This window comes from Aristolochia californica, unplaced genomic scaffold, assembly GCF_029961685.1.
Source record: "Aristolochia californica isolate CCGP_79_NKW_82.1479 unplaced genomic scaffold, dmAriCali1.0.hap1 SCAF_3, whole genome shotgun sequence".
Taxonomy (NCBI): Eukaryota; Viridiplantae; Streptophyta; class Magnoliopsida; order Piperales; family Aristolochiaceae; genus Aristolochia; species Aristolochia californica.
This window is the reverse complement of record NW_027181992.1, coordinates 246,666-261,802: the sequence shown is the minus strand read 5'-3', so window position 1 is coordinate 261,802 and position 15,137 is coordinate 246,666. Positions and strand designations below refer to the sequence as shown.

General features: G+C 40.1%; 3 protein-coding genes and 1 pseudogene across 3 annotated transcripts; 2 read left to right on the top strand and 2 right to left on the bottom strand.

Annotated features, from left to right (window-relative positions):
• The first annotated feature begins 1,068 nt into the window (after positions 1-1,068).
• On the top strand, positions 1,069-4,920 carry LOC137960196 (transcription factor Pur-alpha 1-like). Its single transcript, XM_068807725.1, has 5 exons — positions 1,069-1,590; positions 1,680-1,727; positions 3,800-3,940; positions 4,033-4,275; positions 4,475-4,920. The coding sequence occupies exons 1-5, from the start codon at positions 1,336-1,338 to the stop codon at positions 4,625-4,627; spliced, it is 840 nt and encodes a 279-aa protein (XP_068663826.1). The 5' UTR covers positions 1,069-1,335; the 3' UTR covers positions 4,628-4,920.
• Positions 4,921-6,232: 1,312 nt separating this feature from the next.
• On the bottom strand, positions 6,233-8,534 carry LOC137960197 (thioredoxin-like 1-1, chloroplastic). Its single transcript, XM_068807726.1, has 4 exons — positions 8,165-8,534; positions 7,383-7,559; positions 7,110-7,274; positions 6,233-6,876 (listed from the first exon to the last, which is right to left on the bottom strand). Exons 1-4 carry the CDS (start codon positions 8,381-8,383, stop codon positions 6,610-6,612), a joined length of 828 nt encoding a protein of 275 aa, XP_068663827.1. The 5' UTR covers positions 8,384-8,534; the 3' UTR covers positions 6,233-6,609.
• Positions 8,535-9,420: 886 nt separating this feature from the next.
• On the top strand, positions 9,421-11,374 carry LOC137958499 (uncharacterized). Its single transcript, XM_068805555.1, is given in 2 exon segments — positions 9,421-10,967; positions 11,270-11,374. Coding segments are annotated over 2 exon segments (1,620 nt in total). The 3' UTR covers positions 11,343-11,374.
• A 571-nt stretch (positions 11,375-11,945) lies between these two features.
• On the bottom strand, positions 11,946-14,119 carry LOC137960194 (pentatricopeptide repeat-containing protein At2g22410, mitochondrial-like; annotated as a pseudogene).
• Positions 14,120-15,137: the final 1,018 nt, after the last annotated feature.

Genomic DNA, 15,137 nt, shown 5'->3' with positions numbered 1-15,137 from the left:
ATGCGTATCGTGGATGCTTGCTACCTCGTATGAGCGGTGAATCATCTCGCGCCAAATGTCGGCGCCGTGAATCGTGGATGCTTTTGTTTTTATGAGAAAAACGATAAACGGCGGCTGTCAAGTTTTTTTTTTTTTTTTTTTTTTTTTTTTTTAAGATGATGTTTATAAATAAATTGACCTATACAACAAGCAAAATTTAAAATTTTAAAATTTTAAAAATACTTAATATTAATAAGACCTGAACCCCTATTTTACAGTCCGCCCACCCACTTAAGTAATGGAAGCGAAGGTGATGATGAGCAGACTGCAGAGGCTTCATGGAACTGGTAGTATCGGGACCGGCCAGCTGACCGACATTGTATTAGATAATAATTAAGTAATTAATAAGGTTTTGCTTCATATTTATTAGCATAGATTAGATCACCCAACCCCCCCTCTGTCAGTATTACACCCTTTTTTTTAATCACGCAGACGACATGTCAGACTCAAGAAACAACCGCCACGTGCCCTGAATATTTTTTACAGTGCAGTAAAAATTGGAAGAGTACGACTAACTAACATAAGCAAAGCAGTACATGATTAATCTAATCTAATCTAATGATTGGGCTAATATGTTAACAGGCAGAATCCGGTGGGTTTTCATCGCTGGTTCTTGATCTTAACGAATAAGATTAGGGATTTATTCATTTACAGTTGGGAGTCTTAGTGGATGCCGTGATTACATTGTTTTAACTGCTGAATCTAATCAAGTGTCAAAGTAGAAAAAGGCGTGATTGAGACTTAACGAACCGCATGATATTAGCGGCGGTGGGGCGGCGTAAAAACGCGAGTTGTTGGAGAGGTATTGTTGAAATGAGAATGAACATGGCATTCACTCCTTACTTCTTCCCTCCAAACCAAACCCTAACCCTAGTTTCTTTTCATCTCTCCATTTTCTTCTCCTTTTTATTCTTTTTTCTTTCATTTATTTTTCACTTATCCCATCCGCCCGGCCCATCAATTAAAAAAAATATATACATATATATAAATCAACGAAATATATTATTAGAAAATAAAATAAATTAAAACTCCCCCACTGTTAAACCTTCAGTTCTCTCGCTTCTTCTCTCAATTCTCTCTCTCTATCGATTCATTCTGACTCCCCTACTTTTCTATTTATGTTAACCCTGGTAGTCCTTGGTTTTTCTTTCAATTGATCCTTTCTCTAAATCAATATCTGAATCTAATGCGGCTGTGGAATTACAAAAGAGAGAGGCGGGCTCGGTAGGGTTTTTGATTCGAGGTGTAAAACGGAAAAAAAAAAAAAAAAAGAAGAAAAAACTCAATTGGAAGGAAATGGAGGCGGGTTCGGGCGGCAACGACGTGGAGCTGCTGTGTAAGACCCTACAGGTGGAGCACAAGCTCTTCTACTTCGACCTCAAGGAGAATCCTCGCGGTCGCTACCTCAAGATCTCTGAGAAGACCTCCGCTACCAGATCCACCATCATAGTTCCTGCCAGCGGCATCTTTTATTTCTTGGATCTCTTTAATTACTACGTCAATTCCGACGACCAGGACGTTTTCAGCAAGGAATTGCAACTCGACACCAAGGTCTATCAGATTTGAAGCCTTCCCTATTGTGCTTCTTTACGGTTCATTTCCTCAGATCCGCGAATTCATTCCATCCAATTTCCTTTCAGGTGTTTTACTTTGACATTGGCGAGAATAAAAGGGGCCGCTTTCTTAAGGTAATAGATTTAACTGAACTGTAATACGTTCATTTATTTGTTTCCGTGTTCAATTTTCAGTTTAGTGGGCACTTCAGATGATTCTCGTAAGCAATTTTTCTGCTCTCATCTTCATATCTTAACGCCTATAGATTTTGCTCCAATGAACAAATCATCTATCCTAACGATGTTTATGTTATTAAGAACAAATCATCTGTTAAACCAATCTATTAGAAAAGGAAAAAAACATGCTCTTTTTTAAATCTCCAAAACTGTCAAATAGTTAATGGGTACACTCGGAGGAAGCAAAACGAAAGTCAGGAAATAGCATGTACTACCAGCTATGTCCATTTCATTATTTAAGATTCCCGTTTTTGTATTTTAAATAAACCCTCCTCATTTTACTAGTGGTACTTTTTCTCTTCCTGAGCTCTTGTAGCTAACGTTACCATAATAGAGCCATCTACTCCTTTGGTGCTTTGGGTGTTAGATAACCTTTATCGCCTGCTTACATTTGAGGAGGGCACTGCTTCTGGCCATGAACTGAGAGATTGATATCTTGCATGCATTGATGCAAGCAGTAAGCTGCTGCACAAATAGATTTGGTTAATCTCTGTATATTACTCAATATTCAACATGATTGAGAAATATTTTAAGTTCTCTCCTGGATCACGGCCAGGTCAGTACACAGATATGAACAAGTTAAGGCTGCTACAACAATGTGGTCGAGTTCTGTTCATCCCATTTCATCTGTTGCTACGTTGGCATACGTAGGATGGGTGCTGGGCATGTGATGAGCTTAAGATTTATCAGTTAAATAAAGTTAAAAGTTAAAGGGGTTCGTTATCCCATTTTTGAGAATATTGTGTTCTTACAATACTTAGTTCCGGGTTGTTTGTGATTTTACTTGAGAGTGGACATTAATTGGTCTAGAAGCTACTGAAACATATCAAATTGGCAGGGGACTGATCACACTGGGGCAAAATTTCAAATGCGAGCTACACTCGCTAAAGTTGCAACACATGATGATTGTGACAAAAATATGTGAGTCAAGTACTGTATGATTGTCCAGTTTGGGTGACAACTAAAGGATGTGTAGGCATTTTCCAAAACTGTTGCCTTTAAATATGACACTTCTTTTAGATTAAAGATAAATCACATTGCAACTGGAAACTCTGTAGTGGGTATAAAAAGAAAACAATTACTCTGCATTTCAGATGGTTTGTTTTCTTTATTACTTCTTTTCAGCAGTCTCCAACACTACTCTGGATAGTGTTTTTTCTACGGTCTTAGCCTCCCTATTTAGTGGATTAAAAATTATAGTCATCATAACTAGCTTCAACTGGTTGTGAACTTTAAACACATTGTCATGCTACATGGATAAAGTTTGAATGGTATGGAAGATTTTTTTTTTTAAAGAGTTTGGACTGCAGTGGGTCCTTTGACCAGAACGGTCCAGTCAAGTTGAAAACCATTTCTTTTTCGTTTCTCAAGACTCGGCTCATGACTTCTGAAAGAGTGGTCTTGAAACACTGCACTATCCTCAAAAATTGTGTAATAATCAAGAAACACATGGATATTATAAAATTTTGATCTAGAACAATATAAAAATAAAATTTTAAGTTTATCACCTATTACAACATTATCCCATTTCAACCCGTGGAACCTGGTTCAACCGGTTGGAGCCAGCAATCCCACTGATTCAATCCTGATCCATGTTTTTATGAATTTTCTGTTTAGCTTTCATTGACTTGAGCCTGAAGTCTGTTTGAATCTTTTGGGTCATAAGCCATTTGAGATGCTAAAACAGCTCATCAGATCTGAATATTATAAATTCCTTGCAAAAACCATGTTTTTCAATAGTGATCCTATAGAAAAGCTAAAATTCTGACTGCTGACCATCTCCCTTCCCCTAGTGTACATGTACCACTTGTTCCTTAAATCGATACTGCACAGTCTAGCTTTCAGCAATATGTATTTTAGTTCTGTGACACCAGTTAGCGTCTTTTCTCTTCCCTTATTGTATGGATATTAGGTGCTGACCACCAAGGAACCTTTTCAAGTTGTTAACCTGTTATGAAATGCTTTGTCAGGTGTCAGAAGCCTCAGTCAGTAGAAACCGTAGTACAATTATTGTTCCTGCTGGAAGCACCTGTGATGAAGGATGGGCTGCTTTCAGAAACATTCTAGCAGAGATTTATGAAGCTTCTAGACTCTTCATCCTTCCCAATCAGGTAGTTCTATTTTTGTTTCTCTTGAAAATAGCTCATATTTGGTTGGCTCCATCTGTTCTTAGTTCTTATGCTGTTGTTGTGTTTTGTAACAGCAAAACTCCGAGCCGTCGGAGCGGCTTTCAGGTCTTTCGGATGATGTGGGGGCTGGGTTCATTTCTGGCCACAGTACTCAGAATGCCCCTTCAGCTGAGTTGAATGTTGATAGGTCAGTGGAATTGCCCCCACAGGATGAAATTGGACAAATGGTGGTCTCAAAAGTTATCAGAGCTGATCAAAAGAGGTTTTTCTTTGATTTGGGGAGTAACAATCGAGGACACTTCTTGAAGATCTCTGAGGTAAGTTGGCTCGAAATGAATTATAGATGGGGGTATCATATGTACAGCCGCCTCATATCTTAGATCTAGATATAAGTTCTTAATGCTCACAATTTCTGAGGACAGACCTGTGGTGGTGTCCCACTCGGTGAGGTGGGATTCTTCAGGCGAGACATCAGCTTGAAATCCTTGTTTGATTCTGAGAATTTGCTGTTGACAGGTGGCTGGAGCTGATCGCTCCTCAATAATTCTTCCCTTGTCTGGGTTGAAGCAGTTCCATGAAATGGTGGGTCATTTTGTGGAGATAACAAAAGATCGGACTGAAGGAATGGCGGGAGCAAGTGTGCGGACTGTGGAGCCCACTCAGAGGTGAACCTATTGGACGTGGTTAGATGGGAGTAGTTGGTTGCAGTTTTTCAAGTCCGCGTTTGCTTTGGAGCCTCTAAATAGTTGAAGGTTTGATTCGGGTGCTCTTGTGGAAAGCATTAGTATCTGTCTCTGTTATTTGTTTTTTTTATTTCAATAGAAATAATCTAGTTTCTTTAAATTGATGTCTGAGAAATCAGAGCTGTTTGGCTTCCCTTGGAACGTAATAATGGAAAAGACAGATCTTGACATTCTGTAATTCTTGCATCCATCGGTATAAAATAGTTGCACCCGGTGTAATCTGTGATCCTTTCTAGTTTTTTGTTCTTTTTTTAAGGATCAAACTTTCTCTAATCAAGCAGATGGTGAAACTCTGAAGCTGGTCTAAGGATAAATCAATCGGGATGATCCTCCGGAAAACTATAAACAGGGTAAGAGAATCGAGCACCTTTTTTTCCTGAAGCACCATCAGAGCTTGTAAATCATATGTATCGGAGAAGCGGACATGAGAAAAAGGGCGATCATGTACTTCTCCCCGAAACAACCATCTGGTTGGCTTAATGTGCTTTGAGGACTGCCGCAGAAGACCTGAATTAATGATATCCCTTTCCTGATGTCATACTCTCATATTAGCTGAGCCTTTTTTTTATTATCAGAGAATCAGAGATTGTCGCATTGCAGTGAGACGAGCATATTGATGTGGACAAGTCGCTCTGGAGCATCGAGAATTCCCGATTACCAGGCCCGTGGTACGGTTTACAAGAGGACACTAGCAGAGATCAGAGTGCGTGGAATTCAGCAAATTACTGAAGCATTCATAAGCTGCTAAAAATTTCCCTGTCTACTTCTTTTCGGCTCCAAATAAAACTTCGACGTCGGATTGTTACTTAATCAGGCTACAGTTTCGTTTGTTGGACCTGTTATCTTGGATGGGAAGAGTGAACAAAAGGGTGAAGGCAATTAGTGAAGTTTATGAGACCTCCCTCCTTGATCTACTGTATTTGGAGATTTTGGAGTTGATTATGGTCTGTGTCCAGAACGCTCAGAAAGGAAGATATGATGACAAAAGGGTACACATGGTTGGTGAAGAGGGAAAATTGTTGAAGAGAAACAAAGAATGAAATGGCCGTTGTTGCATGATAAGCTCAGACACCCCCTTGTGGTTACAATAGTTTATCATTGATCTACCAGAAAAAAAAAAAAAAAAAAATGAAGATGGAGTCCAATAAATGCGACATGTAACCGGTTGCCGCCGAACTGTACAACATCGATATACAGCCATGTGAAGTACCGATAAAGTGATACTCTCAACTTTCCTCCATTATGTTATCTGGTGGATTCAACTTCCAGAGAGAAACCCAATAAAATACATATAGCTTTCTTTTATACCCACCCAGATGAAGCTTTCTTCCTTCTTCTTTCTTCCGTCTTCTTTCTTCCTTCGTTATTGATACTAAAGTAAATTATTCTATTTCATTAATGTGGAAAAAAAGGAAACAAAAGAAACTGAGCCTGGCCTCTTTTTGAAGCTACAGTGTCTCCTAGCACCGCTGAGAATACGGAATTGATAATATATCTTGAACGAAAGTTGATGAATCGGAACCATTAAAGATGAGTACCATCAATCCTAATAACATTAGAAAATACTGTTTTTTACATAAGACATAAGAATCCAAGCAAGCCAGCAAGCTATGGATGCCCATTATAAAAAATAAAAATAAAAATAAAAAAAAGGAAAAGAGAAAAAATAGAAAGCAAACTAGACTGAGGAGATTTCCCCCCTGAGCTCTCTAGTCTCTACCTGTGCCTCATTGCTACCAGCAGCAGGCTTAGACGTGAAAAACCCACAAGCCTGCAAAAGCTAGGCAGACCATACATACATACTGGAGAGAACTTTAATATTCTCTCACAAGGCACATAAATTATCAACAAGAGATTAAAACTGTACAAGGCATTGGCAATGCCTCCAGTCGCGCTTGATATATTTCATCATCTCCCAGCTGCCACCAGAGCCTTATCCTCAGACTCCTGAGTCGATCTTTGGATCGAAGGGAGAGGCGCCGCCCTGGGGGCACTAGCAAGGGATTTTACAGGCGCTTCCTCTGGGGAAGCAGGGGCAGTTTTCGGAGTGTAGCTGAAGGAGAGGTCTCTATTGGTAGCCAACGCTAAGAGCTCTGATTCCTCAAGACCTCTGGCAGGCCCCAGGCTACAACGATCCGTGCTGTGCTTAGCCAGTGCGTCTCTGAATTTCTTTATCTGTGGGAATGGCAAAGGAGGACTCAAAGTAAGACCAGGAAAAAAACATCAAAGAACGGAGAAAACCAGGATCTCAAAGCAATGGCAACAAGTTATCAGTGTGAACTAACCTAAGCAGATGAACCTAAAAATGTAATAATTTTATGCAAGAATAACCAAGGGGATAAAAGCAAAGGTATCCAATATAAACATAACCAAAAAGAGAGATGCTTGACGATGGATATTCCACTTACAGTAGCATTTGTACAGCTGAAACTGCAAAGCCGACCTTGAGCTCCTCTGTAGAATCTAAAAAAGGGAAGTACATGAACATTTAGGCTATAACACATGGATTTATGCTCCTCATAATTCACCTGAAGGAATAAAACATCTGGATTTAGCTGGGCAAACTGGCAAACCTGCAAGGTAAGGAACAAAATGTCAAGCCAAAGATTTAGAAAGCCTCAGTTATCTTCATCGTTCTTTAAGACACATCCTTGTATATATGATAAGAGTAAGTAACATACCTTAGGGTGAAGCGGTTTGCAGCCTCTGCATCCAGGAGAGAAGAAGTCAACAACGACTACTTTTTCTCCCGCAGCTAACAGCGTATCCACAAGATCTTGGGCGGACTCTACTTCTTTCATATTCGGCTGAAGCCCTTTCTGCCACCATCTTTGTGCTTTACCGATAACAAGACTCATCTGTACTAACAGAGGCAAGAAAAAAATAAATCGGAGTTATGACCAACAAATCAGTGGTATCCTCAAAAAGACAGATTATTTCCCCATAGTTTCAATTTCATTACCGCATAATATGTGAGAGCAGAATAAGCAAATTTCCCTATCTTCTTTGTGCTAGCATAGACGGAAAAAAAAATTTCTAGAAAGTGGGGAAAGTAAACAAAGAGGATTTGAATATATCTGTTTCTTCTTGACAAGTAAAACGCATGAAATAGCTTATATGGAATTTCATTTTGCAGAAGGACCTGTGAATTTATGAAATTAAATCCATAATCCAGATAAAATAACAGTACATGGCGCAAAATTGCGGAAAAATTCATTCAAGATTACAAATCACACAAATCAAGGGAAAAAGTCCATCCAAAGAAAAAAAAATACAATTATCAGAATTTAAAAGTAATATAAAAAATGCAGAAGTGAGAAGGAACAATCGCCATGCCTCAAATGCTTCTCCATGACAATATTACAAAAATAAAAATAAAAAAAAAATCCTCATAATTAACATTTTCAAAAAAATGAAAATAAAAAGAAACGTTAAAAGCTAGTAGAGATTGAATTACAGAAACCTGGGCACCCGAAGTTTGAAGAAATCCCTTGGTGGATGTTGATAGGTCTCCGTGAATTACTAATTTCTGGCCATCCAGATCACTAGAGGAGGAGGATCTGAGAGGCACAAGGCGAAGAGAAGAAAACCCAAGTCGAGAGGAAGATCTGTGGGGAGAAAATGATAGATAGGCATGAGAAGAGGGCAGAAGGAGATTGCTTCTGGTGAGAAGCTCCGCCATGGTTGCTCCAAGAACTCAGAAACTCGGAACGAAAAAACAGCAGAAAGAAGAGCGACGGAAGAAAAGGAATTTTTAATGGGGAGAGGTTTGAGAAGAAGGAGATGGAAAGCGCAGAGGAGGGAGAGAAAGCAAAAGGGTGAAACAGAGGGAATTCATGGTTTGCGGAGGAAGTGGCGAATGGGTTTCTTCCACTCACATATATATATATATATATATATATATATATATAATTATCTATAAAGGATAAGATTGGGAAGAAATTACAAAATAAAAATAGGAAAACATCCAAAAATAAAAAAGAAATTATCTAAATTCCCGCTTTTAAATTTAACAGCCAACCTCTCAACACGGCCACGTTCCTAATATCTGGAAGTCGACACATGTGAGGCTCAGCCGTTTATCCTGTTAATTAGTTACTTAATTTTCGCTAATAAATAAAAAAAGAGAGATAAAAGATATTATATTCTTATCCGCAGAAAAACCGAATTTACAAAAAGGATAATGGATTTATTAGAGGTTTGACGCGTTGGGAGGGCAAGCAACGAAACCGCGTCGAGCGTGGCAAGTCATGGCCCACCACACGTGGCCTTCCACTGACATTTCCTCTGTTTTAAGGAACTCCTATGATAAAATATACTCAGAAATTAAGAAAAACAGCCTAACCGGTGGGTCCTACATTATCTTTAAATCCGGTCCGGTGGTTGTTCAAGGAAAGATCCCTTCTGAAATTATAACCGAAGACTTCCAATTCAATTAGGGCATTAAGAGTAGCCCGAAGAAGTGCGGGGAGATCCAGCGGCACAAGGTCCTTGTCAATACTCGCTTGGTCATGTTTCACTGCAAACAAAAAGCCATACGTGACAAAAAAGGGCGACGCTCCTGGCCCTGTTCCAGCCCCTTCACTGCTGCAAGCGATCTCATTTCTTGTTGGTGTCAGCGGTGAGGGTCTGACGGAATCGATTCCTAATATTCCAATCGCAGCGCGGCACAAAGGGCGAAGTTACTCATTGGCAGATAAATTTTATCTTCTGCAAAAAATGCTGCTTCATTATCACGTCAACTCAATCCATCTCCACAGAATCAGGTTCCCTTTCGACAAAATTTCCTCCTCTCCTCATTTTATTCACGCAAGGTGCATTGCCCCGGGCTATAACCCATTCAAACCCGTCGCCCCTTCTCCCCCTCCCCATAAACCCTTCATACCCATAACCCAAACTTCCTCTGCTCCGTTCCCGGAATGCAGAGCAGAACACACAAGTACATCCGTGAGCACTTCAGCTGAACACTCTGAAGAGAATGAGGAAAGAAAGAGTTTCTGGGGTGCTGTCTCTTTGATAATCGGCACAGCTGTCGGGCCTGGGATGCTATGCTTGCCTTCTGCAACCATCAAATCTGGTCCACTTCCATCCACCATGACCATTGTCCTATCGTGGGTCTACGTCATCTCCTCCATTCTCCTTGTCGCGGAACTAACTTTTGCAGCAATGGAAGAAGCCAAAGTGAGGGAAGTGAGTTTTACAGGCCTTGCAACAAACGCTCTGGGGAGTCAAATGGGCACCTTTGTTGCCGTTGTTTACGCTTTGTTGAGCTTTGCTCTAATGGTTGCTTGTGTCTCTGGCATCGGTTCTCTCGTGCTTCAGTGATTTCCTTCAATGAACCTCATATTAGCTCATGCCGTCTTTCCCAGCCTCGTTGGCACTATAATCGGATTCTTCCCCTTCAAGACCATAGACTTGGCAAACAGGTTACTTTGCTGTCTCATGCTTCTTTCTATAACGGCACTTGTTGTTGTTGGCTTATCTCTTGGAAGAAGTAACTTATTGAGCTCCTTTGCTTACGCTTCATGGAATCCTTATTCCATACTGCCAGCAATTCCAGTGACCGTACTGACGTTAGGATTCCATGTAATCACTCCTTTTGTATGTAAATTGGTGGGAAGGACCGCTGTGGACGCTCAAAAGGCAATACTGGTAGGAGGGGCTGTTCCACTGATCATGGTTTTATCATGGAATTTGGTTGTTTTGGGCCTTTCTGGGACCAATAAGATGGGCTCTGAAGATCCCATCGGACTCTTGCTGTCTGTAAATCCTCTAGCCCAACCGGCTGTTAAAAGTTTTGCATTTTCAGCTCTAGGAACAAGTCTGATCGGTTACGCAGTCAGCCTTCCAAAACAGCTTGTAGACACCTTCGAGTTGATTAAAGGTATAATTCAACCCGAGCAGCAGAAGAGTGCAAGGGGTCTCCAGGAACGTGGAAAAATAGGCTTCTTGGTTTACACAAGGAACAAGTTCGGAGTCATCGGCCAGATTTCATTTTGTGGGCAAAAGTTGTGTCCATCTACTGACATGCAAGAATCGAGTAGCCGCACTGCAAAAAAATCTTCTGGGCATAAAGCCTCATTGTCACCCACTATTGCGGTCACCTTGCTGGTATTCGTTGCTCCAGTTGTTATTGCATCTTTCTTTCCCGCTGCTTTCTCTGCTACGCTTGATTTTGCTGGAGTATATGCAAACTGCTTTCTCTTTGGAGTACTTCCTCCATTAATGGCTTGGATTCATCGCTCCAGAAAAGGGTTCAGGTATTCCTGGCGACTCAACTTCAATTTTGCACCTAGCTTTTAAACCCTGTTTTCTACATAACACCAAAATCTCACCCACTCTGGAGAACTTGACTTACTCTACTTTGACAGATCCAAGTGATGCACTCAAAAATACCATAACATGATGGATTTATTAAAGAGGAGATTCCAATTGATGCTAAACTACATTTTTATAACCATTCGCAAAGAAAATTTCTCCTTTTCAGTATAGAAATCACCCCTGTTACAGCTTAATGACACTGTTTGTTGTGCTACATGCAGATCATCCAGATTGGTGATGCCAACTTACTCCTACCTGGTGGAGATGCTTCTTTATTGCTGCTCTTCGGCATTGCGGTCATACTAGGAATTTGGCATTAGTTGATCACAAGGAAAGGATTCTCTCCTGCTCTATGTGTAGTAGTTTTCTGAACTCATTCTTCCTATAATGAGATCTTCCAATGAAAAATGCACCAGCAGAAGGAGATATCGGTTTGTGAAACTCACTGATAAACTGGTACCAACAAAGTGTAATGTGCTGAAGTTTGTCTTGAGTGCTTTCATTCAAATTGCTTTTGAAATCTCCACTGCTCTGGGTTTGGGTTAACAGAGATTATCTTACGAGCCCGAGAGTCCAGTTCTCCAGCAGCTGCAGTTCAAAATCTCAATTATTTTATCTAAATCTCCTCAAGGTATAAGAAACATGGACTCATAGGAGAGTGCAAAATCAGCTGAACTTTCTGCGATTATACACAAAAATAAATAAATAATTAAAAATTAAAAATTAAAAAATCTTAAATTCCAATGGAATCAATCTCATACTATCAATAGTAAATGACCACAGAAATTTCATGGCTGGGTGAAGGAACAAAGGAAGATGAAGAAAGTGCTTCGTATGACACATGGTCAGATCTCCCAAGGGGTGCCAATTTTGGGTGAAAGAAAGTAACTTTCTGAATTCCCGGCAAAGAATTATCCCCTATTTGTACACCTGGATCCGATCAATATTCACTGCAAAGTTTCACTTTCTGTTGCTTTAAAGCCACTAGAATTACCTGATCTCAGCCATGTCAAAAGGCCTTGTAGCCACTCACAGAATATCAGAACTTCCCGTCCTAGCAACTTGAGCAATTAACACAAGAATTTCTCAGCAGAAGGCTAACATGCTTAACTTTTTGAAACTCTTAACATAATGTGATTATTGCTGAGGATTCATCAGATAAGTCGGTCAAGCATATTATATAATCATAGGCTATTCAATAGCCAACTCTGGATGATGCACTTTGCCACTGCAGCACAAACCCAAAATACATCCATTATAAAATCAAATGTGTAAGAACTTTGGGTGCAATATCTTCTTGGAGTGGGCCACAGTGGCCACTGAAATCTTGTGCACCAGAGGGAAGGTAGAACCTCTTTATCCAGGTATATCACTAATGGCTGTGGATTCTTCTGCGCCACTATCTACTTCAATAGAGCTGCATGCAGCTTCTTTCCGTACGTTACTTTCCTCCATCAAGTCCCTCATTTCCATGGACTCACCCCATCTATCTGCACCTGCATATGTTGTCGACATGAGAACATAGTTTCCACTATTACCTGGATCCATCTTAAGAAGTTTCTTTGTGACAATCTCTGCCATTTCAACATTTCCATGTTGCTTACAAGCACTGAGAAGTATTCTCCATACGACTGGGATCAGGAGGTACCGGCATTTTCTCAACAAAATTATATGCTTCCTCCAAATTACCTGACCGACTTAGGAGATCAACAATACACCCATAATGTTTCATATCTGGCTCTATTTGGTATTCCCTCATGCTTTTAAAATATCGAAAACCTTCGTCGACCAAGCCATTGTGGGTACAAGCATGTAAGACGGTAATGAAGGTTGGCCCACTTGGCTTAATACCTGCACCTAACATTTGCCCAAAGAACTCTAATGCAGTATTAGCAAAGCCATTTACAGCCATTCCAGCAATTAGAGAGGTCCAAGTGACAGTATCCCTCTGCTTCATTTCCTCAAACACTTCCAGCGCCTCAGCCATACAACCAGATTTGCAGTACATATTTATAAGGGAATTCCCAATATAAATATCAGCTTTAATGTTATTTTTGCGAATATAATCATGGATCCCTTTTCCAACGTCGAGTGCACCCAAATGGGCACAAGCAGAAAGCACACTAGCCAATGTAATCTCATCAGGTTTAACTTGAGCTACCATCATCTCATTGAAAAGTTCCAAGGCACGGGTAAATTGCTCGGCTTGCGTGTATCCATCGATTATGGACGACCAAGAAATTACATCCCTTTCCGGCACCTCATTGAAAAGCTTTCTTGCTTCAGCTAAGTGACCTGCCTTAGTGCATGACATAATCATAGTATTATAGGAAACAACATTTCGTTCAGACATTTCATCAAACGTTCTCCTAGCTAAGTCCACGTATCCTCGCCGCCCATAAATGTCAATGAGAGTGTTACCCAAGTATATATCCATTTTCACGTTATTGTCCCTCATACACTTAACAGCTTTATCCATCATCTTCCAGTCTTCCAAATGGCTGCAAGCCAACAAAACCTTAACCAGAGTCACCGCATCAGCAATAACATTTTCACTTTGCATTGCTTCAAAGAGGTCTAAAACATCTCTCATCCGACTATTCTGTCCGTATCCACATATTAAGGAATTCCATGAAACTAAATCTCTTTCGGGGATTTCATCAAAGATCTTCCGTGCAAGCTCCTGAGCACCACAGAAGGCGTACATATGAATCAAAGCGTTGGAAACGAAGAGATGAAAAAGGAAGCCAAGTTTAATGATCTGGCCATGGATCTGTCTGCCCGCTTCAATCTGCCTAATACGTTCGCAAGCTTTGGCAATGAAGATGAACGTTAAATGGTTCTGCTCAGACCCATTTCTGCGCATTTGATTGTAATAGACGAAGGCTTCGTTCGGTTGATCGCTTTTGGATGATCCTCTTATCATGGAATTCCAAATATACTTGTGGGGATGTTCGATTTGATGGAGAACAAGACGTGCATGATTGAAATAGGAGGAAGAAATAGCATATGAGCTCAGAACTCTGGAAATGGAATACGCATCTCTGTATAGTCCCGTCACAATGAGATGTCCATGGAGCTTTTTGATTGCGTCCATGCACTAGGAGCTTTTTGATTGCGTTCCAATAAGATGGATGGATCATGGAAGAGTACAGAGAGTAGGAACAGGATTGGATTTTGGCTATAACTTGAATCTCGCGCTGTTAGCAGATAAACATGTCCATCGGCAAGTTATCGAGACTGGAACAAGTTCAATTGCTGACTCATTTTCAGTGCAACGAAGAATTTAATAGCTAGTTCTAATCTTACGTCTGGAAATTGATTTCCAGAGTCCAGCGAAGAGAGACTTCAAGAGGAAAGAGTACAATAATAAACCTAGTTTCAACTTTACTAAGAAACATAAATAAACTATTTTAGAAAGGATGGAATCATCCTATTATCCTAATCATGACCAATAATAAACTTGTCTAGCCTCCTCCTCCTTGGGCTTTTCTTTCGTTATTCATGGTTCTTTACAGAGGCTATTATTTTGTTTTAATGTTTATCTTCGATCAGGAGATTTACCATCCCTGATTCGAGGTTCCATAGTCGTCAACCGTGATCGGCAATTAGCATGGGAAACAAATTGACTACTGCAAGGTGGAAGACAATGTCCCTGACTCTATATGGGCATATGATAATTCAATTCTTTTTTTTCCCCATGGTTCAAACTTATTAAATAGAAATCTACGATAAGGTGATTACAGTTAAAAGTGCTTCAGAAACCCAGTTGAGAGTTTGAGAGTTAATAAGCCGGAGCTTATCCGAGTGAGAATCCTGAAGGATTGATCGATCTATTTTAAGCCTTGTCCTCGAAATCTTTCTAGGTGCAGTCTCATTATCCTTCTGTTTAGTTTAGAAACTACCAGATAGAAACTACTAGATAAGGACTGGATGTGCTGCCATCATCGAACACGTAGTATACGGAACTCGGTGTGCGAATCTCAACTGCTGAAGATATTACACAAGCGATAGGTTAGAGAACGTATTATATTGAAAGAAATACGTTTTTTTTTTTTTTTTCATGATGCTTCCCAGTCAAAGTTCCTTACAGCACTTGCATTGTAATAAATAGT